Source organism: Gallinula chloropus (assembly GCF_964237585.1).
Source record: "Gallinula chloropus genome assembly, chromosome: 20".
Taxonomy (NCBI): domain Eukaryota; kingdom Metazoa; phylum Chordata; class Aves; order Gruiformes; family Rallidae; genus Gallinula; species Gallinula chloropus.
The window spans coordinates 9,162,505-9,187,164 of record NC_140105.1 but is presented as its reverse complement, the minus strand read 5'-3'; the positions used below and the strand labels follow the sequence as shown (position 1 = coordinate 9,187,164).

The 24,660-nt window shown below is 59.7% G+C and overlaps 4 protein-coding genes across 4 annotated transcripts in view; 2 read left to right on the top strand and 2 right to left on the bottom strand.

Moving 5' to 3' along the window:
* The window catches only part of NPLOC4 (NPL4 homolog, ubiquitin recognition factor), a 29,348-nt gene extending 15,328 nt beyond the window's left edge, over positions 1-14,020 (bottom strand). Inside the window, exons 1-9 of the mRNA XM_084273430.1 lie at positions 13,893-14,020; positions 12,379-12,459; positions 10,166-10,278; positions 9,053-9,232; positions 6,527-6,575; positions 5,622-5,716; positions 4,157-4,280; positions 3,363-3,542; positions 1,317-1,403 (exon numbers count right to left, since the gene is read on the bottom strand). Coding sequence (XP_084129556.1) covers positions 1,317-1,403; positions 3,363-3,542; positions 4,157-4,280; positions 5,622-5,716; positions 6,527-6,575; positions 9,053-9,232; positions 10,166-10,278; positions 12,379-12,459; positions 13,893-13,907 — 924 coding nt within the window. The 5' untranslated portion in view covers positions 13,908-14,020. The remainder of the gene's footprint in view (positions 1-1,316; positions 1,404-3,362; positions 3,543-4,156; positions 4,281-5,621; positions 5,717-6,526; positions 6,576-9,052; positions 9,233-10,165; positions 10,279-12,378; positions 12,460-13,892) is intronic.
* A 1,163-nt stretch (positions 14,021-15,183) lies between these two features.
* TSPAN10 (tetraspanin 10) lies at positions 15,184-16,552 on the top strand (the record flags this gene model as incomplete). The annotated part of the gene is made up of 3 exons (XM_084273746.1): positions 15,184-15,246; positions 15,420-16,033; positions 16,147-16,552. 3 exons carry the CDS (start codon positions 15,184-15,186, stop codon positions 16,451-16,453), a joined length of 984 nt encoding a protein of 327 aa, XP_084129872.1. The 3' UTR covers positions 16,454-16,552.
* Positions 16,553-16,770: 218 nt separating this feature from the next.
* PDE6G (phosphodiesterase 6G) lies at positions 16,771-17,288 on the bottom strand (the record flags this gene model as incomplete). Its single annotated transcript, XM_084273773.1, has 3 exons — positions 16,771-16,847; positions 16,966-17,006; positions 17,143-17,288. 3 exons carry the CDS (start codon positions 17,286-17,288, stop codon positions 16,771-16,773), a joined length of 264 nt encoding a protein of 87 aa, XP_084129899.1.
* A 3,750-nt stretch (positions 17,289-21,038) lies between these two features.
* On the top strand, positions 21,039-23,240 carry CCDC137 (coiled-coil domain containing 137). The gene is made up of 6 exons (XM_084273447.1): positions 21,039-21,152; positions 21,481-21,611; positions 21,818-22,028; positions 22,370-22,452; positions 22,574-22,653; positions 22,815-23,240. Exons 2-6 carry the CDS (start codon positions 21,503-21,505, stop codon positions 23,019-23,021), a joined length of 690 nt encoding a protein of 229 aa, XP_084129573.1. The 5' UTR covers positions 21,039-21,152; positions 21,481-21,502; the 3' UTR covers positions 23,022-23,240.
* Positions 23,241-24,660: the final 1,420 nt, after the last annotated feature.

Sequence of the window (24,660 nt, the reverse complement as noted above, 5' to 3'; positions counted from 1 at the left end):
TATGGAATATTTTGGTTGGGTTTTTTTCATGGAAAGATCTGGAGGCTGTAAGAGGCCTCTCGGGCTCTACCTCCTCCCACCCCCAGCAAAAAAAGCATTCCCCATTGAGCAGGCAGAGGGAAGCGGCCTCGGGAGCGCCAGCGGATGACAAAGCAGCTCACATGATCTCACTTGGAAGCTCACTGGTTAAGATAAAGCTCCTGTGTTCCCACTGGAATATGATTCATTCCTAACTCGGAGCGCGCTCTGATCCAAAAGAACACCCCTCATGCCTGCCCTCCACACTTGTTTGCACACAGGAGTGTGGATGTGTGTACATACACACACACATCCCTGTGTGAACCCTTCTGCTCCCATCCCCTCCATGGGATTAACCCTTTGGAGGAAGAACTGCTGATGCAGATTCCCAGGGGAGCCCGGAGAGATGCAAACCTGCAGCCAGCAGTCTGTCCAGCGTGAAGTCACACTGATTAAAAGGTATTGGGTGGGAGAAGCAGAGGAAAAGCTGGGAAATAAATAACACACACACACAGGAGCTCTGCTTCAGACACTGGCAAGAGGCTCAAGATGTTATCTTGGGAGAACAAGAGCTCCCCACAGATGTTTATAGCCTGCACTACTGAGCCTTCCCTGGTTCGTGTTTCCTTTAGCAAGTCCCATCTTGTTTGTGTTTGGCTCATTCCTGGCATTCACACCATTCCCAAAGATTCCCCAAACTGAAACAATGTCAGCAGAGGTTCCACAGGGAACTGAGGGATCCCCAATACCCGTATGGGCTGATGGGACAACAGGCAGGGCATGAGGGGAACCGGGTACTGAGGCTGAGCTGCTGGGGGACCCGCATGGACAGATCAACTCGCTGCAGCGTGACTGAGCAGCACCAGGAGATGGGAACCCAGAGAGAAGGAAAAACACCAAGCAGGAGCCTCCACTCCTGAAGTGGAGCGTGGGTTCTGTCAGAGGAACAAACTCAGGGGGACAACTCCAGGTACATCTGCACCCTGTCAGCACTCACTGGGGAGGACGCTGCCCGGAACGGCTCCTCTCGGAGGGGAAATAAAAGGGAAAATAGGGAAAATGGTGTTTCTGCTCCTTTGCTACTCCCTCTGATGTCACTTGTGACTGAGGGCTGCTGCCTTCAGCAGCACAGCGTGGCTAGGTGCTTATGCTCAAGGAAAACACTCTCACTTCGGTTTTCACACCTAAAGCAAGAGCTACTGACACTTCAGTGAGATTTCAGGTACACCCAAACAGTCTTCAACAACCCACCCCACCCCCCTGGAGCTGAAATCACTGCCAAACAGCAACAGCCTGACCTTTCTCAGCCCCAGCTTCGCAGCGATCTCATCCACAACCTCAGCTTTCGGATCTTCCAGGATCTCCAGGCTGTTCTGTGTGCCGATCTGCAGCAAAGAGAAACTCACTAGCCAGGCCCAACAGAGAAACCCACCGTACCTGACCAGCCAGAGCGTGGCAGAGGATGGAAGCAGAGGTCTGGGTTTTCCTTTTGCCATTCCCACTGGCTGGATTCACCCTGGGGACCTCCTCCACTCACAGACCCATCATCCTGTCAGAGCTCTTCAGCTTGTTTTGTGAACTACATCAGGGAGGGGGGGTTAGGGATGGACAACTCGGTGTTTACTAATGGGCCTGCTGCTGTTTCCCAGTGCTTTGGGAAAAGGCAAGAGATGATTCTATCATTTTTCCAAAGCTCTTCAAACCTGCCAGCTCTGTACTGCCGCCTCGTTTGTTTGAATCTCCGAGCAGCAGCAAGGCAGAATTCCAGGGAACCCAAGAGCCCACGCCCAGACCTCCCCCCCCTACTCCCCCCTTCCCATGCTCTGGAAAACACAACTCCATCTGGGAGCATTCCAGAGGCGAGCTGTCTCGTGCAGGGAGCTGCTGTGTCAAAGAAGCACAGTGGAGATCGCTTGCCAGGAGAGCAGAGAGCTTCCTTGCTTTTACCCTGCGCAACCAAAAGCCCCTGAACTTCCCAAGCTGGGGCTAAATGGTGTTAGCAAACCAAAAGAGGGCTCAGGATTCTGCTCGTGCACCCCACCAAGGATCCACTTGTTCTTTTTCTGATGATAAATTAGTCATGACCCTATAGACACCAGGGAGAGGAAGAGAACACAGGATTCTCTGGGCTGCCTGCATACACAGCGCCTGCGCTCAGCACGCCGGCTGCGATTAGGAGGCAAACTCAACCCCAAGCTGAGCTTTGTGTTGTGGGCAGAGCGGCTCTTCCGTCTCCACGACACCGAATTCTGCTTTCGGGATCGCGGGGAGGGCAGGCTTGGCTGGATTTGCTCCAGTCGCAGGCTCCCGGCTGGACTCGGCGGTGCCGAGTGGTGCCTTGCACCATCTAGCGGGGACTGCCGGCTGCTCCGGGGCATCAAATCTCAGCCTCGGCCTCTTGATCAAAGCAGCAGACTGCATTTTTGTGTAATTAAGCTGTTTAAAAGTTTGCCAGAGAGCTGATAAGGAATTGAAGCAAGGGCTGTGACTTTTTCCTTTCTTTCCCCCAGTCCAGAATTTGTTTCTGAGTTTTACATCACCTGGACTGGCAGCAACACAACCAAAAAGAAGTCCGGGTTTAAAGCTTCCTTCAGGGGCAGGAATCACAGAATTACAGGGGTTGGAAGGGACATCCAGAGATCATCGGGTCCCACTCCCCTGCAAAAGCAGCTCCCCAGCTCATATTGCTCAGATAGGTGTCCAGACAGGTCTGGAATATTCCCAGAGAAGGAGACTCTGCACCCCCTGGGCAGCCTGTCCCAGGGCTCCCTCACCCTCACTGGGGAAAAGTTCTTCCACACATTGGTGCAGAACTTCCTGTGCTCTAACAGCCATCACCCCTTGTCCTGTCCCCACAGACACTGAAAAGGGGCTGCCCATTTCCCCCTGCATCCCATACTTAAGATATTTATAAACATTGATCAGACCCCCTCTCAGTCTCTTTTCTCCAGGCTGAACAGCCCCAGCTCACTCAGCCTTTCCTCACAGGTGAGATGCTCCAGGCCCTTCATCATCTCCGCAGCCTCCTCTGGACTCTCTCCAGGAGATCCCTCTCTTTTATATACCAAGGAGCCCAGAACTGGACACAACACTCCAGGTGGGGCCTGACCAGAGCAGAGCAGAGTGGGAGGATCACCTCCTTAGACCTGCTGGCCACACTCCTCCTGATGCCCCCCAGGATCCCATTGAAACACACAGGGAGATGCACAGCGCATCTCTCCCGCGTGGGACTGTCTCCCTTACAGAGCTGCAGTCAGAAACACTGCATGAGGCTTTGCAACTAAGAGAAGCATTCCTGTGTTCCATGATTATCCACTCAGGTGCCAGCACCCTGGTTTTTTTACCTGTGGGGGTTCGTAGATGGCAGCGACCTCGGCCCGGATGCCCAGGGGGATGTCTTTGTGCTCCGTGTAGCGGCCGTACAGGTAGCCCAGGTGTTGGTTTCCTGTCTTCCGCCAGAAGTCGAGGAAGCGATCTGCAATGGTGTGGTTCTCAAACATGATGTTGTCAACATGCCTGTATTTCTGTTTGACAAAGTTCAAGCGTCAGGCCATCCTCCACCACGTCCCGTTCGCCCTGCCCGTCGCCAGCACCTTCCCCAGGGATTCGTGGCTCTGCACCACCCCTTCCAGCACAATCCTGTCCCAGCAGGGATGGGGAAAGTGAGCTGGCTGGTCCCTCACCCTCCCTTCCCCTCTGCTGCCTTTGGGATCACCCCCCTCCTTGCCCAGTAAGCAGAACCCACCACAGCGTGGGGAAGTGCTGAGCACCCCCAGCACCCCGTTAGCTTGGTGCCTTCACTGAGGCCAGGACCCCCTTTTGCAACTCAAAAAGGAATTAAAGAGGAAAGAAGAAGAAACAGTGGGTGGCCCTTTGGATCCTGTGAGGGAAATGAGCAGAGCTTCATCGCCAGCGGGGCCAGCTCAGACATCCTCTGGATATAGAGGGAACTGTTGGACCCAGACACATTTCAGACCCCTTCTCCACAAGGCCTGAAGACCTTATCAGGCATCTCCCCACCAGATGCCAACACACAAAGGCTTCGTGCTCCAAGCTGTCTTGGAGTCACCTCTCCAAAAATAAAGAGTCACAGCCCTGCTCAGCTTAAGCACGGGGGCTCCTGCGAGCTCCGTCTCACCTGTCTGTTGAGCGTGATGGCACTTGGCTGACACTTGGTGCAAATGCCTTCTGGCCAAGGAGGGTGCCCTTCACAGCCCGATTTGATCTTACAGCTGATGTTTTCCAGGGCAACAAACTTCCCCCTGCAAGAAGGAAAAGAAAAGGTTGTTGTTATTGGGTTCAGGATTGGGCTACAAGAAGGACATCGAGGTCCTGGAGTGTGTCTGGAGAAGGGCAGCCAGGCTGGGGAAGGGGCAGGAGGGAAAATCCTCTGAGGAGCAGCTGAGGGAGCTGGGGGTGTTCAGCCTGGAGAAGAGGAGGCTGAGGGGAGACCTTCTCACCACCTCCACTGACCTGACAGGAGGGTGTAGAGAGGTGGGCGATGGTCTCTTCAGCCAGGGGACAGGAGATGGGACAAGGGGAAATGGCCTCAAGCTGCCCTAGAGCAGGGTCAGAGCAGATGTGAGGGAAAAATTCTTCCCTGGCAGAGTTGTGGGGCTGTGGCACAGGCTGCCCAGGGAGGGGGCTGAGACCCTGTTTCTGGGTATGTTTAACAGATGGGGAGATGAGGTGCTCAGGGATCTGGGTCAGCACAGGACAGGGACGGTTGGACTTGATGATCTTAAAGGGCTTTTCCAACCTTGGGATCCTGTTACCACAGCAAATGCTTTCGGGGCTCAGACACACCACAGAGGAAATGCAGACGCACCAGTGCTTTGCATCTTTGGGATTCACTCCCAAAGGAAGGGGGGGGGGGGATTCCTCCTCTCCCAAAGTCCCTAGGTAACCTCTGCCACCCACTCAGGGAGGGAGGGTCAAGAGGCCGACACGTGGTCCTTGACTCGGCTCCTAGGCAGATACCTGAGCAAGAGCAGAGGCAGAAACCTCACAGGACCCTACTTAAACAATTTCCACAGCCCATGGGCAGTACAATGCTCCCACAGCCAAAAAAAGAAAAGCTCAGGCTGATTCTCTTTGCCTGTGCCTCTCTCCAACTCCTTGGAAGGAGGTTGTGGGGAGCTGGGCTCAGCATCTTCTGGCAGATAACTAGTGACAGGATGAGAGGGAATGGCTGAGAGTTGTTCCAGGGGAGGTTCAGGTTAGAAATGAGGAGAAATTCCTTCTCTGAAAGTCACTGGGCATCAGAACAGGTTGCCCAGGGAGATGATGGGGTCACCATCCCTTGGGGTGTTCAAGGAAAGGCTGGATGAGGTACTCAGGGATGTGGGTTAGTGAGTGATACAAGTGATAGGGCAATGGTTGGACTGGATGATCCTGGAAGTTTTGTCCAACCTTCATGATTCTATTACTTTTTTTTCCCTTCTTCTTTTCCAGTTGGAGCATGTGGCTTTCCTCTCACCTCCCATTCAATAGCTGTGCCCACCACTCAGCTCTGCTTTGCTGAGATCTGCCCCTACTTTCACATGTATTTAAAAAAAAGAAGAAGAAACTCCAGATTCCCTTAAACACAGAGATTTCCTTACTTGTCTGCCCCTCCAGTCAGCTTCCTGATGTAGGCATGGAACGACATATGCTTCACAGGAGGTTCCAGATGGTTCAAATAATCCTCATCGAAAGGCTGCCAAAAACCACCACACAAAGGAAAGCCAGGTCAGACACCTGCCTGATGACACGCTGCTCACTACCCGAATGCACGCTCTCCAGTCAACCCCACAGGCTCCCAATGTGGAAACAATCAAGGAAATTTCAGCTCCTTTTCAAGGCAGCTACTACAAGTGTGAGGTTTTATTATCGCCTCCTGCTTGAGGAGAGGGCTGGCTCCACAAATCAAGACGAGCCTCAAAGGCAAAATGCTCTTTTTTTGCCTTTTCCCCCCAATACCCAACACCAAACACACAGCCCAGCTGCTCAAACATGGCCAAAGAACTTCCAGAGCTCCCAGCAGGGAAGCAGGGAAAGGGCCATCCTGGCTTGCAGTGATTTTTGAGGGATCGCTGCTTCGTGCCACGAATGACGGAGCTTTGGCACATTCAGAGGCACTGCTAGAGCTGCCTTCGCCCAGAATAACACGCAGTTAAACTGGGAAGCACTGGGATCCAGGAGAGAGGGGATGAACCAAAGCCAGAGAGAACAGGGAGGGAAGCTGGAGCTTCTCTCCAGCCCTTTCTGTTAAAGCCATCACTGCAGGAAGCGGTGTTAACCCCCAATAAACCCAGAGTCAGGAACACCAGGAGCTTTAGCGATCCTGGACGCGAGCCGGCACCTTCTGCCAGCACATGGTGGGGTTCTGACCCAGGGCTGCCAGCTCAGTGTGGGCAGCACGCTGTGGGAAAAGCCTTCCTGCTGGAAGGAACTGGACCCAAGAGCTTTGGGGTGGGTGATGTTTCCTTCAGGCTGTTTTTCTAAGGCTCCTTCTCAGGGCTCTTACCTCCAGTGGGACGCAGTGCACGCATTTCCCCAAGGGGCCGTGGCGGCACCTAGGCAAAGGGAGAGAGAAGTGGAGTTAAATCTCCTTTAATCATGGGAAAAATCAGACTGTAAAAGTGGCTCTAAGCAAACAACTTTGGTGTGGAAGGTCTGTGCAGTTCCCCGTGGCTCTGAAGCAGCTCTCCACCCACAAGGGACAGTTAACAGAGGGGTCACCACAAGATAAAGTCACCTAAGAACAGTTTCAGGCTAAACATGAGAGTCACAGGTTGAGATCCAACCTGCCAGGGAGGAGAAAGCGGCTCCTCTCTCGGCACAGCCACGTGAGCCCATGTCAGGCCCCAGCTGCTCAAGTTTTACAGCCCTGAGCTGAGGCTGCCTTTCAATTCCAGGAATTTGAACTCCCCGTCCCAGGGCCAGCAGACACGGTTGTAACAAGATGACAGCTGAAACGTTTGCCCTTTGTCGGGCACTGGAGGATGGTCTGGAGCACACAGGGAATCACAGCATCACAGGGGCTGGAAGGGACCTCCAGAGATCATCAGGCCCAACCCCCTGCCAAAGCAGGGTCCCTAGGACAGGTCTCCAGAGAAGGAGACTCCACACACCCCTGGGCAGCCTGTCCCAGGGCTCCCTCACCCTCACTGGGAAGAAGTTCTTCCCCAGATTGATGTGGAACTCCCTGTGCTCCAACTGGAGCCCCTTGCCCCTTGTTCTGTCCCCACAGACCATAGAAAAGAGGCTGGCTAAGTGTGTGTTTATGGAGCAGATAAAGACCTGTCAGGTAAAGTGACACAACAGAGGGGACATCTCCTTCTGAGGCTGCCACTTTAAGGAAAACCCCAGACAATAAAGAATTCCCCACCCCCACCCCCAGCCCAGCACCAGGTCACCACCACCTTCCAAAGGAGATGAGTGCAGCTGCTGGCTCTTGGGCAGCTGGAAAGGATGGGATCCAGTCACAACACGTGGCTTCTAACCAAGCACTGCAGCCATCAACATCCATAAAGGACCACTAAAGGCTGGCAAGGTGCTCAGCCCAGCATCCCTTTGTGTTCACATTGGTACAGGCTCACAAACACAGGAACCAGCCCAGACACACACTCTTTCTACCATTAACTACCCACCACTGTGCTTTGCTCCCTGTGAGGAACAATCCCTTCATTTCCTCTTCCCCAAAACACAGCTCAGGTCAAGGGTGATGGGGTTTTTTCCCTTAACTGTTTCAATAATGTGGCACTTCCCTCATTTCTCACCAGCCTGGAAAGGTTGGATAGGACTTCCCACATAAAGCCTTCATCTCTCCACACTTCCTCACTGCTGCTGCTGCAGCACTAAAGATAAACCATGCTGAGGACAATGAGCTATTCTGTTTCACAAATAATTCCTGGTTGCCCTCAACATTTTCACTCCAGCCCTTTTAGAAGTTACCTTCCCTGAGCAGTTCAGCCCCAAGCCAACAACCAGACCGGGCCAGGAGCCATCTGGGATGCTGTAAATGATGAGCAATAAAACCCCAACCATCCACACAGGGGATGTTTTAGCAGCATCAGCGTAGATTTACAGTGCTGTGAGCTCACTGCTGTGTGGCACTTCCACAACAAAACCCAAGCTGCTTTGTTTACCTAAGCCCCTTGCAGCGAAGGGTTTTGGGAGAGCTAGGCTGCTGTGTTTCTGGGAGCAAAATGGACTCCCTGGTTCCATGGAAAAGGGAAAGGAAGCCAAAAACCCAAGCAGGCAGAGACCCAAGTCCCACTTTGACATCCCTGTCACTGGGTACTTCCACTCGTTCCCTTCACTTCTTGGTTCTTCCTTTAGAAGGAGCAGCTGGATGCAAGGACACGGCAGCACCCCTGCTTGGGCATCCTTGGTGAGGTGACACATGTCCCCATCCCAGTGTCACACAATTGTTCAGGGTGGAAAAGACCTTGAAGATCATTTGAGTCAGAGTGCAGGTTCTGCCCACACAGCCAGAGCTCACGTCTGCCACTCAGAAAGGAGCCACAAACCTGACCCTGAAGTGTGTTTCCCTGTCTGCAGCTCTCCTGTGATGGAGACCTGGCCCTGATGCCCTGCACCCCCATCCCCTCAGGACCCAAACGATGGGGAGTCACTTATTGAGCCCATACAGAGCAGAAGTCCCTGCAGCTGGCAGACCCCAGCCTCTTAAAACACCCCACACAGAGCCCCAAATGTTTTACAAGCACGAGATACACGATCCCCAGTCCCATGGCAGGGGCCACCTCGATCAGAACAATAGATGCTCTGAAGGAGCCCTTCCTGGCAAAGACCCTGGGATTTTTGGTATCTACTTCCTTCCTCAGCTCACCCCAGCTCGATTTAACCTTGGGGGACAATGGCAAGGGCTGTTTTCCCTGGTGAACGTTTCAAAGGCAGTGAGGGATGGAGCTGTGGCTCAGAGGGCAGTTCCCATAGCACATTTCCTGGCTGCTGGTCTCAGACATGATGTTAAGAGCTCTGGTGAGGTGCAGAGGCATTGGCACAGACAAAGTCCACCCCTACTTACAGCTGCTGGTCTCGATTTCGGTAAATTTTCCCATCCTGTTTGATCAGATATTGGTCAATCTCATCTTCCACCACCTGAGGGGCTCCTACTGCTCGCAGCCCTTGTGAGACAGAGGTGTCCATGGTCTCTGAGGAGGAGCCAGCTGGGCTCAAGGGGTAGAGAAACAGCATATCACCGTGCCTGTAGGTGTGGAAACACAACACAGGGGGGATCAGCTTTAAGCCCACCCCCTCCACCATCCCTTTTTGGCTGCACCAGACCATCACCCTGACTGCCTGGAGGAACAGTGACAGTGTAGGGAATGCCTGGGCTTGGTTTGTGGTGTCCACCAACTACATCATTTATAACAAGCTTATAAACACAGGGGCAAATGTGGAAGCCACTCCCTTAGCCACGCCTTGGGCCAATCTGGTGGTCTGCACGATGAATCTTTTCGTCAGGAAACAAGATTGAGGGAAAAAGTTGAAGAAAAAAGGCAAAAGGAGCCAATATGGAGAAGCAACAGCTCCAGCTGAGCCAAACTGGTGTGGATCCCCCCCAGCCACAGCCTTCCCCAGGCAGCTGCCAGCGCTGACACGTTTGAGTGACGAGCAGCACGTGGTGGTAACAGCTCTTGTATTTTTAGTCACTTCAACATTGCTCTTGACACGAACAGGAGGAAGATGTTGTCAGCCAAGCATGACATGATGGCACCATTCAGCACCTCTGATGTCCCCAGGCGCCCAGCTATGGAAGGCAGGAACCCTGGGGACTACCAGACTCTGGCACTGATGAAGGAGAAAAGGATGGCAGGAGCAGAAAGGGGGGGACAAGGGAGCTCGCTGTGTGCTGTACAGGATGAAATGGGAGGCCTGGAGCTGCCTCACCCCAACAAACAAACAGCAACCCAAGGAAAGTGACCCAAGGAATGGTCACTGCAGCTTCACATGTAGTCATTCTGATCCCTCCCCAAGCCTGGCACATCGAGTTTGCCTCTTCAAGCAGTCAGTGAAAGCCTGGGGCTGCTGGAAGGTGGCATCTCCTGCTCCTGCCTGGTTCAGACCCACTCAGAGTGGAGGAAACCTGCTGGACACAGCCCAAACTCCCCCCACATTGCTCCCTGCCAGGACTCACTTGATTTTCAGCAAGTTGAGGGATTTGTTTTGCGATGCTGTGATCTCTCCTGTCCTGTTTCTATTGGTGTAGACAGAAAACCCATTATTCCTGAAACCAAATTCTTTTGCGACCTGAAAGAGAGAAGAACGAGCAGGTTTAAGGCACCTCACAGCCTCCCTGCTCGGGGTGAGTGCTGCATCTGGGGCACTTGTACAGAGAAACTTCAGCTGAAGTCTGAGGAACTCAAGTCAGGATAGTGGAGAGAACCAGGATCACCCAGTAACGTGATCCACCTCTTGGGAAAAGGAACCTCAACAGACAGCGTCTCTCACCCACACAACACAGACACGGTGTTTCATCTAATGCCAGGCAAGTGCTGCTGTGACTGGAGGGGGGAAACTACCCCCACCATTGCCCCAGCTCTCCTGCCCTGGCCTTCCCAGCCAAGTCACAGATCACAGGATCCCAAGGTTGGAAAAGCCCTTTAAGATCATCAAGTCCAACCATTCCTGTCCTGTGCTGACCCAGATCCCTGAGCACCTCATCTCCCCTCTGTTAAACACACCCAGGGGTGGGGACTCAGCCCCCTCCCTGGGCAGCCTGTGCCACAGCCCCACAACTCTTTTAGGGAAGAACTTTTCCCTCACATCTGCTCTGACCCTGCCCTGGGGCAGCTTGAGGCCATGTCCCCTTGTCCCATCTCCTGTCCCCTGGCTGAAGAGACCATTGCCCACCTCTCTGCACCCTCCTGGCAGGGCAGTGGAGGTGGTGAGAAGGTCTCCCCTCAGCCTCCTCTTCTCCAGGCTGAACACCCCCAGCTCCCTCAGCCGCTCCTCAGAGGATTTTCCCTCCAGCCCCTTCCCCAGCCTGCTTGCCCTTCTCTGGAGCAGTGGAGGAGAGCCCAGTTAATTGCAAGCACAAAAGCAGCAACCCTGACGCCTCTTTAATTACAGCTTCCTCCCTAAACCCACCGCAGGGCTCAGCGCTCCGGGGTTAAAACACCCAGTAATTAACACACACAGCCCTTCCCTGGTAAATCCTGTCACTTTTCTCCTCCACAGAAGCCCCATATCAGGAAACCAACCCGAATGTTTCTTGTATCCAGCCCTGCAAGAGGGATATCACTTTCCCTGGCTCCACAGGCTGTTTTGTTCGGGTATCCGAACGCGATTGTTCCCCACGCTGCTGTGGGTAATATGAACCCCTGAAGCCGAGCAGCTTGTTCTGCATGGGTTCCAGAGAGTTTGAAAGCAAGGGGCTGATGGATTTGGGGTTTCTTCCCCCTTGGGTGAGACTGTTCAGAGGCTGCAGTGGGTCTCTCTGACCCAGCCCTGAAATCCAGGAGGATTTTCACTCCATGAGGCAGGGATCTGTGTCATGGAGCGGGCCCGAGCGTGGAACAAAGCGGATGACTCCCAAAGAGCAGAAGGTTTCAGTCTGCTCCCCTTTCCTCTCACAGGGGAAAGGAAATCTAGAACTTCAGGCAGAGAAACACAAAGTCCTTCTCTTATGGAGCAAAGGAATCCTGATCTGAGGGTCCTGTGTTAGAGCAGAGTTCCAGGAGGGAAAGAAATGGAGAACTACCCCCTCCTAAACAGCAACCTTCAGGCACAGAGACCAAAGAACCCACTCCAGCCCTGACAACCCCAACACTCCCTGCATCCTCCTCATCTGGGGGGGGTTGGAAATGTTTCCTGGGAGACCCCCGAAGCTCTCGCATCGCCTTGAGATCCCACCTTAATCCCTTCCTTGCTCTCTCCAAAACACAGCTGGGAAACCAGAGGCCCACGAAACACATTCAAAGGAAAGCACAAACTGGGGTGCTGGGCTGCAGCCAGATTGCCCCCTCAAAACCAGTGCCAGGCTTTGGACCTCGGTTTCTCCCTGCTGCCCACTGTGGTTTCTTTGGGAGAACCCTCAAAGCTGCGTGGGTCCCCCAGGAAAGCTCCCACCCCACAGAACTCCAACTGAAGAGCTGAGTAAGTTTTCCCCTTTAATTAATGGTTCCCTCGTTACCCTCTGGAGCAGTAATGAGTAAGCTGGTTTCAGCTACGCCACGGCAAAGCCGCTTCCCGCACGGCACGCCGAGCCACGCCGATCCTCGCGTCATCTCCCAGGGGAGAGCGCCGCGGCGGCACAGGCTGAGCCCCCCCAGCCCAGCCCCCCCAGCCCAGCCCAGCCCCCCCATCCCAGCCTCACCCCCCAGGAGGCACAGGGATGCCCCCAGTTACCTTCTTGAGGAACGTGGCCACCGTTTCGCGCTTCGTGGCTGTGATGCGCTTCACTCCCTCCGGCGACTGCACGCGGATTATCTGCGGGGAGGTGAGAGGACAAGGGAGCGTTAGGGACCGAGGGGACGGGGTGCAGGGTTGGTTTTGGTCAAAGCTCTGACTTCTGAAGAGGAATTAAAGCTTTCAGGAGGGTGACTCAGAGCTCCCAGGGGAGCGAGTCCATCCTCACACAAGCGCTTGGCCCAACTGGTGCTAATGGGCTCCTGTGTGTCTCCAGCCACGTCACCGACGCGCAGCTTCCATTGCTCATGGAGAGGTGTGAGGAGCCACAGGGCTGCTCCTGTGAATCACCAGCAGCAGCTCTGCTACAGCCTGAAGGCACAGGTGGGGACAACTGGCAGGAGTTGGGTTTTTTTGGAGGGAGAAGAGTTAATTTGGGGCCAGTTCTTCATGTACCGGCAGGGATGTGGCTAATGTAAGGGGTGGGGTGCTGCTGGGGCTGGAGAGGTGGCTGGAGGTGCTCTGAAGAGCATGTTCCCCTCCTGACACGTAACACAGAGCTGTGTTTGGGATGGCAGCGGGTGTGAGGGAAGGAGGGACACGGGAGGGACATGGCGGGGACACGGGAGCGTGTGTGATGGAAGGAGGGACACAGGAGGGGATGGCAGCATGTATGATGGAAGGAGGGACATGAAAAGGACACAGAAGGGGATGGCGGTGTGACAGAAGGAGGGACACTGGAGGGACACAGAAGGACATGGGAGGGACACAAGTGGGACACAAGGGACACATGAGGGGATGGCAGTGTGTGTGATGGATAGAGGGACACGGGAGGGACACAGAAGGGGCAGATGAGGGGATGGCAGTGTGTGTGATGGACAGAGGGACACGGGAGGGACACAGAAGGACACGGGAGGGACACAAGTGGGACACACAAGCGACACATGAGGGGATGGCAGTGTGTGTGATGGACGGAGGGACACTGGAGGGACACCATAGGACATGGGAGGGACATGGCAGGGACACAGAAGGGACACATGAGGGACACATAAAGGGATGGCAGTGTGTCTGATGGACGGAGGGACACAGGAGGGGACAGCAGCGTGTGTGACAGAAGAAGACCCACAGCAGGGAGACCGGGGGGGGGGCCGCAGGTATCCCAACACCACCCCCTAAGACCCCCTTCACCCTTCCCCCACCCTCCAGCACACCCAACAGCCCCGGCCTGACAGGACCGGGCGACCCTCAGTCTACCAACAACCCAACCCCCCCCTCCCCAAGTCAAACCCACAGGGGATCCATCCAAGGCACCGGGCCGCGCTTCCCCCACCCCCACCCCCCCCACCCCCGACCGGCGGCACCGACCGGTGCCGCCGGTCGGGGGGGGGGGTGGGGGTGGGGGGGAAGCGCGGCCCAGCCCCGTTGCGACGTTCCCGGCCGGGCCCCGCCGCCCCAGAGGAATCTGCTGCCTCATCGCCCCTCCCCCTTGGCCGCCGCCGCCCGGCCCCACTCACGATCGTCTCCGCCATGGCGCTGGCCCCGCCGGTAACCGGAGCTCAGGCGAGAGGCCCCGGCTTACCGAGCCGCCCCCGGGTGCGGCCTAGGCCTCTCCGGCTTCCCCGTCGTTACGTTCCCCCCCCCCTCCCACCTCCCTTCCCTTCCCTCCCTCCCCTCGACGGGCTCCCGGCAGCCTGCACCGCGCCGGATCCCGCAGCCCAGCGCTTGCGTTCCGCCGCAACAAGGTTCCTGGGGGGCGGGCGGTGCATCTGCCACACCTCCTCCTTCCCCTCCCCTTCTCCTCCCCTTCCCCTCCCCTTCCATCCACTTCTATCCCCTCTCCTTCCATCCTCTCCCGTCCTCTCCCCTCCTTTCCCTTCCCCTTCCATATCCTCACCCCGTCCATCCCCTCCCTTTGCATCCCCTTCCCTCCTCTCCCCTTCCATTCCCTTCCTTCTCCTTCCCTCCCCTCCTTTCCCCTTCCATCCCATCCCCATCCCCTTCCCTCCTTTCCCCTTCCATTCCCTCCCTTCTCCTTCCCTCCCCTCCTTTCCCCTTCCATCCCATCCCCCTCCCCTCCTTACCCCTTCCATCCCACCCCTATCCTCTCCCCTCCCCTTCCATCCCATCCCTATCCTCTCCCCTCCCCTTCCATCCCATCCCTATCCCCTCCCCTCCTTTCCCCTTCCATCCCATCCCCATCCCCATCCCCATCCCCATCCCCTCCCCTCCTTTCCCTTTCCCTTTCCCCTTCCATCCCCATCCCCATCCCCTCCCCTCCCCTCCCCTCCTTTCCCCTTCCATCCCATCCCCATCCCCATCCCCTCCCCTCCTCTGGGCTGCCACGGTGCAACCGGCACTGCTGTCCCCCGCCGTGCCTCGGTGCAACACACACAGCCGTCCCCCCATCTCCACCGTGCCCGCCCCTTCGTTCCTTCTCCAAACCGCCCCACCCCCTTCCCCAACATCCCTTCCCGAGTATCCCCGCTGCGGACCCAGCCCGGGTCCCCACGGTGTCCCCTCCTCGGGTATCCCCGCTGCGGGACCGGTCCGGGTCCCCTCGGTTGCCCCCTCCTCGGGGAGAAGCGAGGGGGTGGGCTTACCCCCTCCCCGTCGGGGCAGCAGGATGCGGGCGGGTTTGGGGCTTATCTCCCCCCGCCCCCTCCCTGCACCTTCCCCACCCAGTCCGCTAACGGGGCGGTGTGTGTGGGTGCCGGGGCGAGCCCAGCTGTGGGGCCGGCAGCCGCAGCCCTATTTAAGCGCCGGCCGCAGGCCCCTCACATGATGGGGGTGTGATCGCTGAGCGGGATGGCGCTGGGCAGGGCACGGCGCTCCCGGACCCACGGGGAGAGCACCCGGCTCCTGCCCCAGGTAACGCCGGGACCCTGGTTGGGGGTGGGACACCCTGCCAAGGAGGGGGGGGGGTCTTGCAAAAACGGGGGGTGTGATGTCTTTGGGAGCTTGCGAAGCTCCTGGCTGGAAGATGGGGGGGTGCTGGGCTTGCCCCACCGCCTATGAGTCTGTCTGTCTGTCTGTCTGTGCAGGCGTCCAGGCTGGTGGAGCTACCCTATTCCTCCTCTGAGGATGATGATGATGATGGTGGTGATGATGGCTGCTCACCGGCTGGAGACATGGACCTTCCCTCAGCCGAGCGGGACCCCGAGGTGTGGTGGCCAGACCCCCCCAAGCCGAACGCCTTCAGCCGCTGCGTGCGCTACCTGGCCTTCCTCTGGAACCTCCTCTTCCTCCTGCTGGGCCTGCTGACCTTGGCCGTGGGGGTGTGGGGGCTGCTGACCAAGGGGTCTCTGCGAGGGGAGCGCCTGGCGCTGCTGGGCTCGGACCCCATGCTGCTCTTCGTGCTGGCAGGGCTGGGGGCCAGCACCGTGTCCCTGGCCGGCTGCCTGGGTGCCCTCCGCTCCAGCCCCTGCCTGCTGCGGTTCTTCGTGGGGGCTGTGCTGGCCTTTGCGGGGCTGGAGGTGCTGGGGGGGCTGCTGCTGCTGGTGGCACGGCGCCGGCTGCGGGACGCGCTGCGGGATGCCCTGCTCCTCTGCCTCCTGCGCTACCAGGACGAGCCTGACCTGCGGTTCCTGGTAGATGAGGTGCAGCGGAGTCTCCAGTGCTGTGGCCTCGGCTCCTACCGTGACTGGGAGACCAACCCGTGAGTCAGGGTGCTGGGGGAAGGTGTAGAGGGGAGGGAGATGGGGACGACACACACGTCCCTGCACTGGGAAGGTGCATAGAACCTGCAGCTCTCCTTGTCCATCCCCACAGGTACTTCAACTGCAGTGCCCCAGGAGTGCAGGCGTGCAGCGTCCCTGCCTCCTGCTGCCTGGACCCCTGGCAGAATGGGACCATCGCCAACACCCAGTGTGCCTTTGGGGCCCTGCGCCTGGGGGATGTTGCAGCCAGCACCGTCGTGCACGTGGGGGGCTGCGTGGCACAGCTCAGCACCTGGCTCCATGGCCAGGCAGGGGGAATTGCAGCCGCCGCGGCCGTGCTGGTGCTGCTCGAGGCTGCCGGTGTGCTCATGGCACTGAAGATGCTTGGAGACATCACGCCCCGAGGGGCAAGAGACTGAGGGTATGCTGGCTGTTGCCCAGCATAAGGGGTGCTGTGGGGTCAGGTGGGGTGTGTGGAGGCTGATCCAGCCCTAAGTAAACCTTGGCAGAAGCCTGAACCCCATCTGTGTTCTTTGTGCCTCAGGGATACCCTTTCCACCTGCATCTCTGTCCCCCCCAGACCGTGATACCCCCCCTGACCATGACACCAGACTCCTGTGCTCGTTCTGGTTTTTAATGAGCATTTATCCAGGTTCAGCCCCACACATGGACCAGGGGGCCTTCTACCTACACAGTACTACGGGGAAAGGGGGGACTGGGGGTGGCCACAGCCGACCTAGATGATGCCGTACTGAGCCAGCTCGTGCAGCTCCAGATGACTGAAGGCTTCCCAGGGGCAGATGACCGTGATGTCTGGGGAGAGGAGAGAGGCTGCATCAGTGTGACATCCCACCCCCTCAGCCCAGTTGCTGGCAGCTCTGCCTGCACTGAGCCCCCCTCCCTGCCCAGAGTGAAGGAGGGACCCCCGTACCTGTTCCCAGCCCCTCCATGCCTGGGATATCGTCACCAAACCTGCAAGGAGAGAGAGAGAGAGTGTCTGCCCTCTCACCCAGCCAGCCCCCACCCACCCACCATTGTATCCATCTGTCCTGTGTCCCTCCCCACCCCCAGAACCCTGCTGTGGGTCTCGGGACTCAGCCCCACTCACCCCTGCACTCCCTTTTTGGGGGGTTTGCTCTTGAACTGCCTTGTCTGCCTCTGCTTGAATTTGGGTGGTCCCTTCCGGGGGGTGGCGGGTCCCCCGGTCACCCTCGTGGCTGATTTGACCTCCGGCTTGGGGGGCTCCAGGCTCATGGCTGTGCCAGGGCCAGCAGCCTGCCCCGCGTCGCGCTTGTCCCTACGGGTCCGGTGCTGGCACGGGAAGGCTCCTCACACCTGATGGAGGGGAGATGTGGGGGGGTCACTGGCTTCTCCTCCCACCTGCAGACACCCCGCGCCCCCCGTCCTTCCCTCAGCCCTCACCCATCACCTTCCCAGGCTGCTCCAGCAGACCCCCTTCCCGCAAGCTTGACTTAGCCCAGCTCAGAGCTTGCTAATCCCCTTACCCCAAAGGCAGGGAAGGGCATCCCTAGGTGGGGGGCAGAGCTGCTGCACCCCCCTGGGGGCTGTTCCTCCCCCTGACACCCAGAGAGCACCCACTGCAACTCGCCCTGGGGACTGTGCCAAGCCGTGTGTCGTGGGTGCCACAGCGGGTTGGTGGTGGGGCTTATTTGCAGCAGGATGGGTTTTGGGGTTGGTGGGCACCCCGGGCTGCAGACCCCTCAGGACTGATGCTGGAGTGCAAGATGTGGGTGCAAGGAGGTTCAGCCCCACTGCAGCTGGGCATCGGCCCTTGGCACCATGGGACCCAGTTGCAGGACACACCAGAGATGCTGCTCCCAGCTGCAAGAACAGGAGGCAACGGCAGCATCCTGCCTGGAGCAAAGCAATGCCCAGTCCTGGGAGTCCCAGTGCCACTGGGACCCGGTCCCAGTCCCGCGCGTGGAGCAGAGCCCCGGACTTACACAGCCACTGCGGTCCCCGAGACCAGCGCTGCTCTGCAGGGCACCCTCCGTCCCGCTCCTGCTTGTCCTATAGCCGCACTGGGTGGCTTTTAGGGGAGGGCAGATTTATCCTGCTCTGGGGTAATAGGATTATTTATGTCCCTTCTTTCCAAAGGGGTCATCTGATGTCCTTCCCCTTGCTCCGCCCCAGTGGGATGGGGGTGGGTGGATGGGGAGAGGGCGTCTGGATTAGCGCCGCTGGCACGGACAGTGTCAGATCACTCTCAGGGGGGATCCTGTCTCCTCTCCCCAAACCACCAAGGGGACCCCCAGAGATCACCCTGATGCCCCACGATCCCAGGGGCAGGGATAGGACCCCCAGCCTGCCCAGTACCAGGGACCAGCTCTCCACCAGGACCCACCAGCTGGGAACCCCAACCCCTCTGTGGGTTGACTCCCCAACAGGGCAGGACAGCAATGCCAGCAGCCATGCTGGGAAACACTGGCAGCAGGGTGGTTAACACCACCAGGACATGCCGGGTTTCCGACCTACACCCGGTACTGAGCACAGTCTAACCCCAAAAGTGAGGCCTCTGGGGTACCACTGCTGGGATTCCTGTCCACAGCCACTGCCAGACACAAGCCTGGCCTGGGCAAAAGGCCCTGGCACAAAAGCTGCCCTCAGAACACCATCCCTGCAGCTGCCACCATGGCTGCCCGTGCCAGGGGACAGCCTGGGCACCGCAGGCCCGAACGCGGTGGCAGCGGGGCTGGGCAGGCCCAGCCTACAGGAGGGTATCCCCACACCCCTTCCCTTAATCCCAGCACTAAAGCAATTACAAAAAGGAATAATCTCGGCACACTTTAATTGAACTTCAGTCCCTGCTACTAATTGCAATTAGTTGGACTCCAACAAAGAGGATTACAGGGATCCTGGAGTGTTTCCTATGAAGCTGGCAGAACCAGCTACTTCTCCGGCAAAGAGCAGGGCCCTGGTGTTAAATGGTGCTTCCAGCTTGGGTTTCGTTAGTGAGCATGGCTCAAGGGCTTCATGGCTCCTTGGAGAGCTCATCCTGGGCAGACAGTGGGGTCTGCTGGCCGGGAGCCCCCCCAGTTCCCCAGCCTAGCTGGGTGGAATGGGGTGGGAGGATGTGCCGAGCCCAATTTTGGGGATTTTAAGATGGAGGAAGAACAGGCACAATGGGGAACAGGCTGTGACCTCAGCGCTGGAGCTGGGGACACCACCCTTGCCGGGAAGCTGCCAGGCCCCACGTGCTTGGGGCCGCACGCTGCCCACACCTCCTGCCTGGAGAAGGGGGCTGCACCCCCGGGAGCCTCCCCTGCAAGCCCTTCACCTGAGAAGCCCCTAAGAGGCTTACGGTGCTGGGGAAGTGGAGGGGGGAGGGATGCTTTGAGGTGCTCTGAGCCCTCCCCAATCACCAGGTCACAGCCAAGCTGCAGAAGGTGCTTAAAACCCAAGCTGGGGAGCACAAGGACGAGGCAAGAGCAGCAGCATGGGGAGGACTGGGTTGGTGGAGGGGGGTCATGCCAAGCCTGCCCTTGGTGGGGATTTTCTGTCCTGGGGGAACACAGCATCTGCCTGCCAGGAAATCCGGGGCTCAGGACATGCGTGAGCCACTGTCCATCCCCAAGGGCAGGGTCCCCTGGGCACCACCGGTACTGAACTCACATGGGATCCCATCCCCAACACTGCACAGGTCCCTTGGGGGCAGGGAGAGGGTTCAATCCACCCTCAAAGCTCAACACACAGAAATAAATACATTAAATAAGCCAAGTCCGCATCCCACCACCCAGCCTGGAGCAGAGGCTCCTGGAGGGTGTCAGCCACGGGTTTTCAGGGGCTGAGAGAGGATCAGTCCTTCCCCATGCGCAGCCTGATCTCCATCCTGAGGATCATTTTGATGTTCTCATCCTCCACGTGCTCCTCGATGGCCTCCAAGGCCCGCGCACCCCCGTCCTGGTACCGCTCCAGCAGCTCCTCCACGTACCCGACCCAGACGCAGTTGGGGCACCCGGTCCCACAGCAGTGCGTGGGCGGTGGGGGTAGGGGTGGGGGGGCAGCAGGAGGGACCCCCCCCTCATCCTGGGGGGTTCCCAATCCACCACTGCTCCCCGTGGCATCCGAGGCACTGCCAGGTTCTGCTGGGGTATCCGAAAGCTCCCGAAGGCTGGAGATGCTGCTGGGGTGGGGGTGCGGGGTCCCTTCCCTGTGCACCCCCCCGCGGCTGCTGGTGCCGTCTCGGGGGTCCTGAGAACCACGAACCGGCCCGGGGGTGAGGGGAAGGGGGGGGGGGGATGGATGTGGGGGCAGCCCTGACCCCTGCACGCCCCCCCACACCGAGCCAGCAGACCCCTCTGCTCCACAGCGCCCCGCTCTCAGTGTACCCCACCCCACCGGCACCCGATGCCCGCCCCCGCCATTCCCAGTGCCCCCCCCCCAGCCGTCCCCTGCTACCCCAGGTCCCCGTGCGCCTCGTCCCCCCCCCCCCCCGCCCTTGCTACCCCGGGTCCCAGAGCCCCCCGGCCCCTAGAACCCCCCAGCCCAGCCCCTCACCTCCCAGCCCCCCCTTGTTCCTCCAGATCCCCGCGCCCCCAAGCCCCCCCATCCCTCCCTTGCCCCCCCCTGTCCCGGCGCCCCGGTCCCCCCCCCCCTCACCCCCCGGCGCGCCCCCGCCAGGCCGCGCGCCCCCCTCAGCAACATGCGGACGCAGCGTCCCAGCTTCGGCCCCGCCTGAGCGACAGCTCCTCCAACCAATAGAAGCCGCCTGTGGGTGGCTAATAAGGAGCTGGCAGCCGGGAACAGCCAATAGGAAGCGAGGGGCGGGCTCAGAGCGCCGGAGAGGGGCGGAGGGAAGCCGGAAGTGGCGGCGGGGCAACGTGTGGGGAACGCGGGAGCCATGGGCCGGCGGCCGGGGCCCGGCCGGGGTCAGGGACCGGGCCGGGGTCAGGGACAGGGAGCGGGGCGGGGACCGGCGAAGGGCCGGGGACAGGGACCGGGCCGGGGTCAAGCACCGGGCCGGGGACAGGGACAGGGGCCGGGCCGGGGACCGGCGAAGGGCCGGGGACAAGCATCGGGCCGGGAACAAGCACCGGGCCGGGGACAGGGACAGGCACCGGGCCCGGGGCGGGGACCGGCCGACCCTCTCCGCTTCAGGTCAGTGCCCGGGTGATCCTGATCGGCTCCCGGTTTGGGGTCCCCAGGGTCCGCTGGGCCTTGGCGGGGTTCCCGCCTCCGGGAGGCGGGTCCCGGTGCCCCCCTTGTGTGTCTGCCCCCCCCCCCCCGTCCCCCCCAGCCCTCCCCGGTCCCCGTTCGCTGGTGCCTCGCCGGGCCCAAGTCCTCTGATATCCATCCCGGGACTGGATGTCTTGGGTCGGTGTGTCCCAGTGCTGCTGCATCCCGCTCTTCCCCAGCCCCGGTGTCCCACCGTGCTGCAGTCCTGGTGCCTCAGGGCTGAGCTCGCTCTGTGTTTGTTCTCCCCCAGGAAGGAGAAGAAGCTGGACAACATGAAGCCCAAGCATCCCGACGAGCAGGAGATCCCCTTCCGCCTGCGGGAGCTCATGAAGAGCCGCGAGGCCATGAAGCGCCCCAAGACTGGCAAGAAGCAGGTGGCAGGTGGGTGCGGAGCTGGTCCGAGTAGGGGTATCCTGGGGCCCGGCTGAGGAGCCCCCACCAGCCCCGTGGCACGGTGGTGGAGCTGGAGGCAACCTGATCCTTCAGTGGGGCATCCTGCTCCTCCGCAGTGATGTCCCATCCCTGCCCTGCCAGGGAGGGAACCCCGGGATTGTCCCTGCTGCAGTAATGTCACCTGTCTCTCCTAGAGAAGAAGCAGCAGCCCAAGTCAAAGGTCCCCAAGGGCCAGAAAGACATCCCCGTGCCCAAGTTCAAGAGGCGAAAGGGGGAGTCGGAACATTCCTACATCTGCCGCATGGAGCAGGAGGTGCAGCGTGTCCTGTTCCTCACCAACAACCAGCTGCAGCGGGAGCCTGAGAAGGAGGAGGTGGCACCAGAGAAGTCCAAGAGGAAAAAAGAGTGAGAACAAATCACCGGGGCTTGGACTGGGTCCGCCCAGGGTTGTGTTCCAGCCCAATTCTCAGCGTGGCGGGTGCTTTGCCGGTGCTGCCGTGCAGGGCTGGTGCTTCATGGGCATCCAGCAGCGGCTGGGGTAGAGGTGGAGGGCTGCAGACCTCATCTCTGCAGGGCTGAATCTCTGGGAACGGAGCCAGAGACCTTCTGGGCTGGAGCTGGGAGGAGGCTGGTACCAGAGCAAGGAGGGGAACTGGGGCAGGTTTCTAGGGGAGCCCGTGGGGTAGGAACTCGCTTTACTTGCTCCCCATCCTGTCAGGAGCGCTGGCCTCAATGCAGCTTTACAGGTTTCAGAATAAGAAGCTGGAAAAAGCTCGGAAGAAGAAGGAGGAGAAGAAAGAGGCCATGCTAGAGAAGAGCCTGTTCCAAGGTGGGTCTGGTGCAGCGGGGCGGCTGGAGCTGCCCCAGCCCCAGCAGTGCTGGGGGGAGCAGCTGGAGTGGCACACTTGGGGAGCTCCTGCCTGACGCCAGCGCCTGCTGCTCTCCCTCAGACACAGTGGCGTTCGGTGAAGTGGTTACGCAGCCACCCACCATCACCTCACGGCCCAGGGGCAAGGGCCCCACGGAGCAGGTGAGCTGCTGGGGGCAGTGCCCCCCTCCCCATGTGGGTCTGGGCTCAATCCAGATCATCTCTCCTCCCCTGGGCTGGAAATCAGGTGTGGGAAGGAGGGGGGGTGGTCCTGGCTCTTTCACCCTTCATTCCCCCCTGAGCAGTCCTGTCTCTGCCCGCAGGCTGGACGGAAGCAGCTCCTCCTGACGTCCCGCCTGAGCCAGAGCCCGGCGTCCCCGGCAGCGCCGGTGTCGATGGCTCGCCAGCGCATCGTGGCCGAGGAGAGAGCACGTGTCATCCAGGCCTACCGAGACATCCAGAGGCGCAGACAGCAGCAGCGGGAAGCAGCGCAGGGCAGCGCCCAGGCCAGGCACAGGGCTCCCCGCTGAGCCTGGCCTGGAGGAGCTGGGCCTACCCAGGCCCCAACCAGGGTGTGCAGGCAGTGTGCAGGCTGCACCGGACCCCAGGACTTGAGGGAGGAGGGTTGTCCTCACCCCGCTTTGCTGCTGCCATCACCAAGCCCAGGGGCTCCCCACACTTCATTTTGGGGCACCCCATGGCATCGAACCTGGCACCCCTTTGGTGCCATGGACCTGTTTGTAGTAAAAGTGCCGTTGAGTGCCGATGGCGTGAGCGTCTCTGTGCCCCCTGTGCGCTGCCCGGCGTGTTCCAGCAGGAAGGGACACCGCGGTGCCTGCGTGTGCGTGGCTGTCCTGGGTGCCATGCCAGCAGATGGCAGCCCTGGCTCAGCGGGCACCTCACCGCTGCCACTCACAGCCACTGGCCCTGACACGGCTCTGGTTGGAAGCCAGACCCTCCTCACTCAGATTTAGGGGAGACCCCAGCACCTGGCCAGGACCCCTACAGCTCGCAGCCCGGCTCCCGGTTGGAGCAGAATCAGCCAAGCCCCGGGGATACGGAGCATCCCATGGGATGTACCTGTGCCACGTCCCTTTCCTCCACTGTCACTGCTCAGGGACTCTGTGACCCCTCAGTCCACAGTCATCCTCACCCCTGCCCGGTGCTGCCTGCACCCCAGCACGCACCCGGGTCATGGCAAACTGTGGTGCCCACGCTGCCCACGCCAATCCCATGCCAATCCCGTGCCATCCAGCACAGCCACGCCGCCTGGCGCAGTCCAGACGTGGCACACACCCCGCTGGGCTGACAGACCCCGGCTCCCAGCTGTCGTGGCAGCTTCACCTGCGCAGGACAAAGGCCGCGCTGTTCGCAGCCCCGTGCCGCGGTGCTTGCACAAAGCCTTCCCTGTTGGAGCCGGGCTGGTCCCAGCCCTGCGGCTGCTGCTGACGGCAGCCGGTGGGATCCCAAGATTCCGGGGGGAGGGGGGGGGGCTGGGCATGGCAAGCGGGGTCACCAGCAACTCCGGTGTGTCCTGCCAGAGCTGAATGGGGATGGAGCCTTTTGCACCTTGTTTTTTGGGGTGACCGCTGTCCCCAGGGCTGGCGGGAAGGCAGAGCTCTGCCGTGCCGCAGAGGGGGACCGCGGTGTCCCACCTGGCCCAGGGCCACCTTGCAGGTGGACGCAGCGGGGACGCACACGCCATGGCTCCGCTGTGCCGAGCCGTGCGGCTGGGACGAGGACGTGCTGCGGTCGCAGCAGCCCCGGGGACCTCAAGTGCCTGGTGCTGCCTGGAGACGTCCCCTCTGCCGCCTGGCACCAGGTAAACACGGGTGACGCAGCTCCCGCCGCCGTACGGGGCTGCACCTGCCCTGCTTTGTCCCCGCAGCCACGAGCGTGGCACACGCCGGTTGGCAAGGACACGGCTGGCACACGGTGCCCACCGCCCTCCACTCGGGCCATGCTCGGGCCTGCTGTTGCTGCCGGCAGCCCCACTGCCGCCAACTCGGCTCCAGCTCAAGGAGACCGGGGTCACCCACCTTCCCCCCACGCAGCCGGTTCTGCGCCTGAATAATTCACGGCGCTGCCGGTCCCGACCGCAGGTTTCCTGCTCGGCAGGAGAAATCGCTGCGGAGGGGAAAGGCAATCTGAGCAGGAGAAACCGCTCCC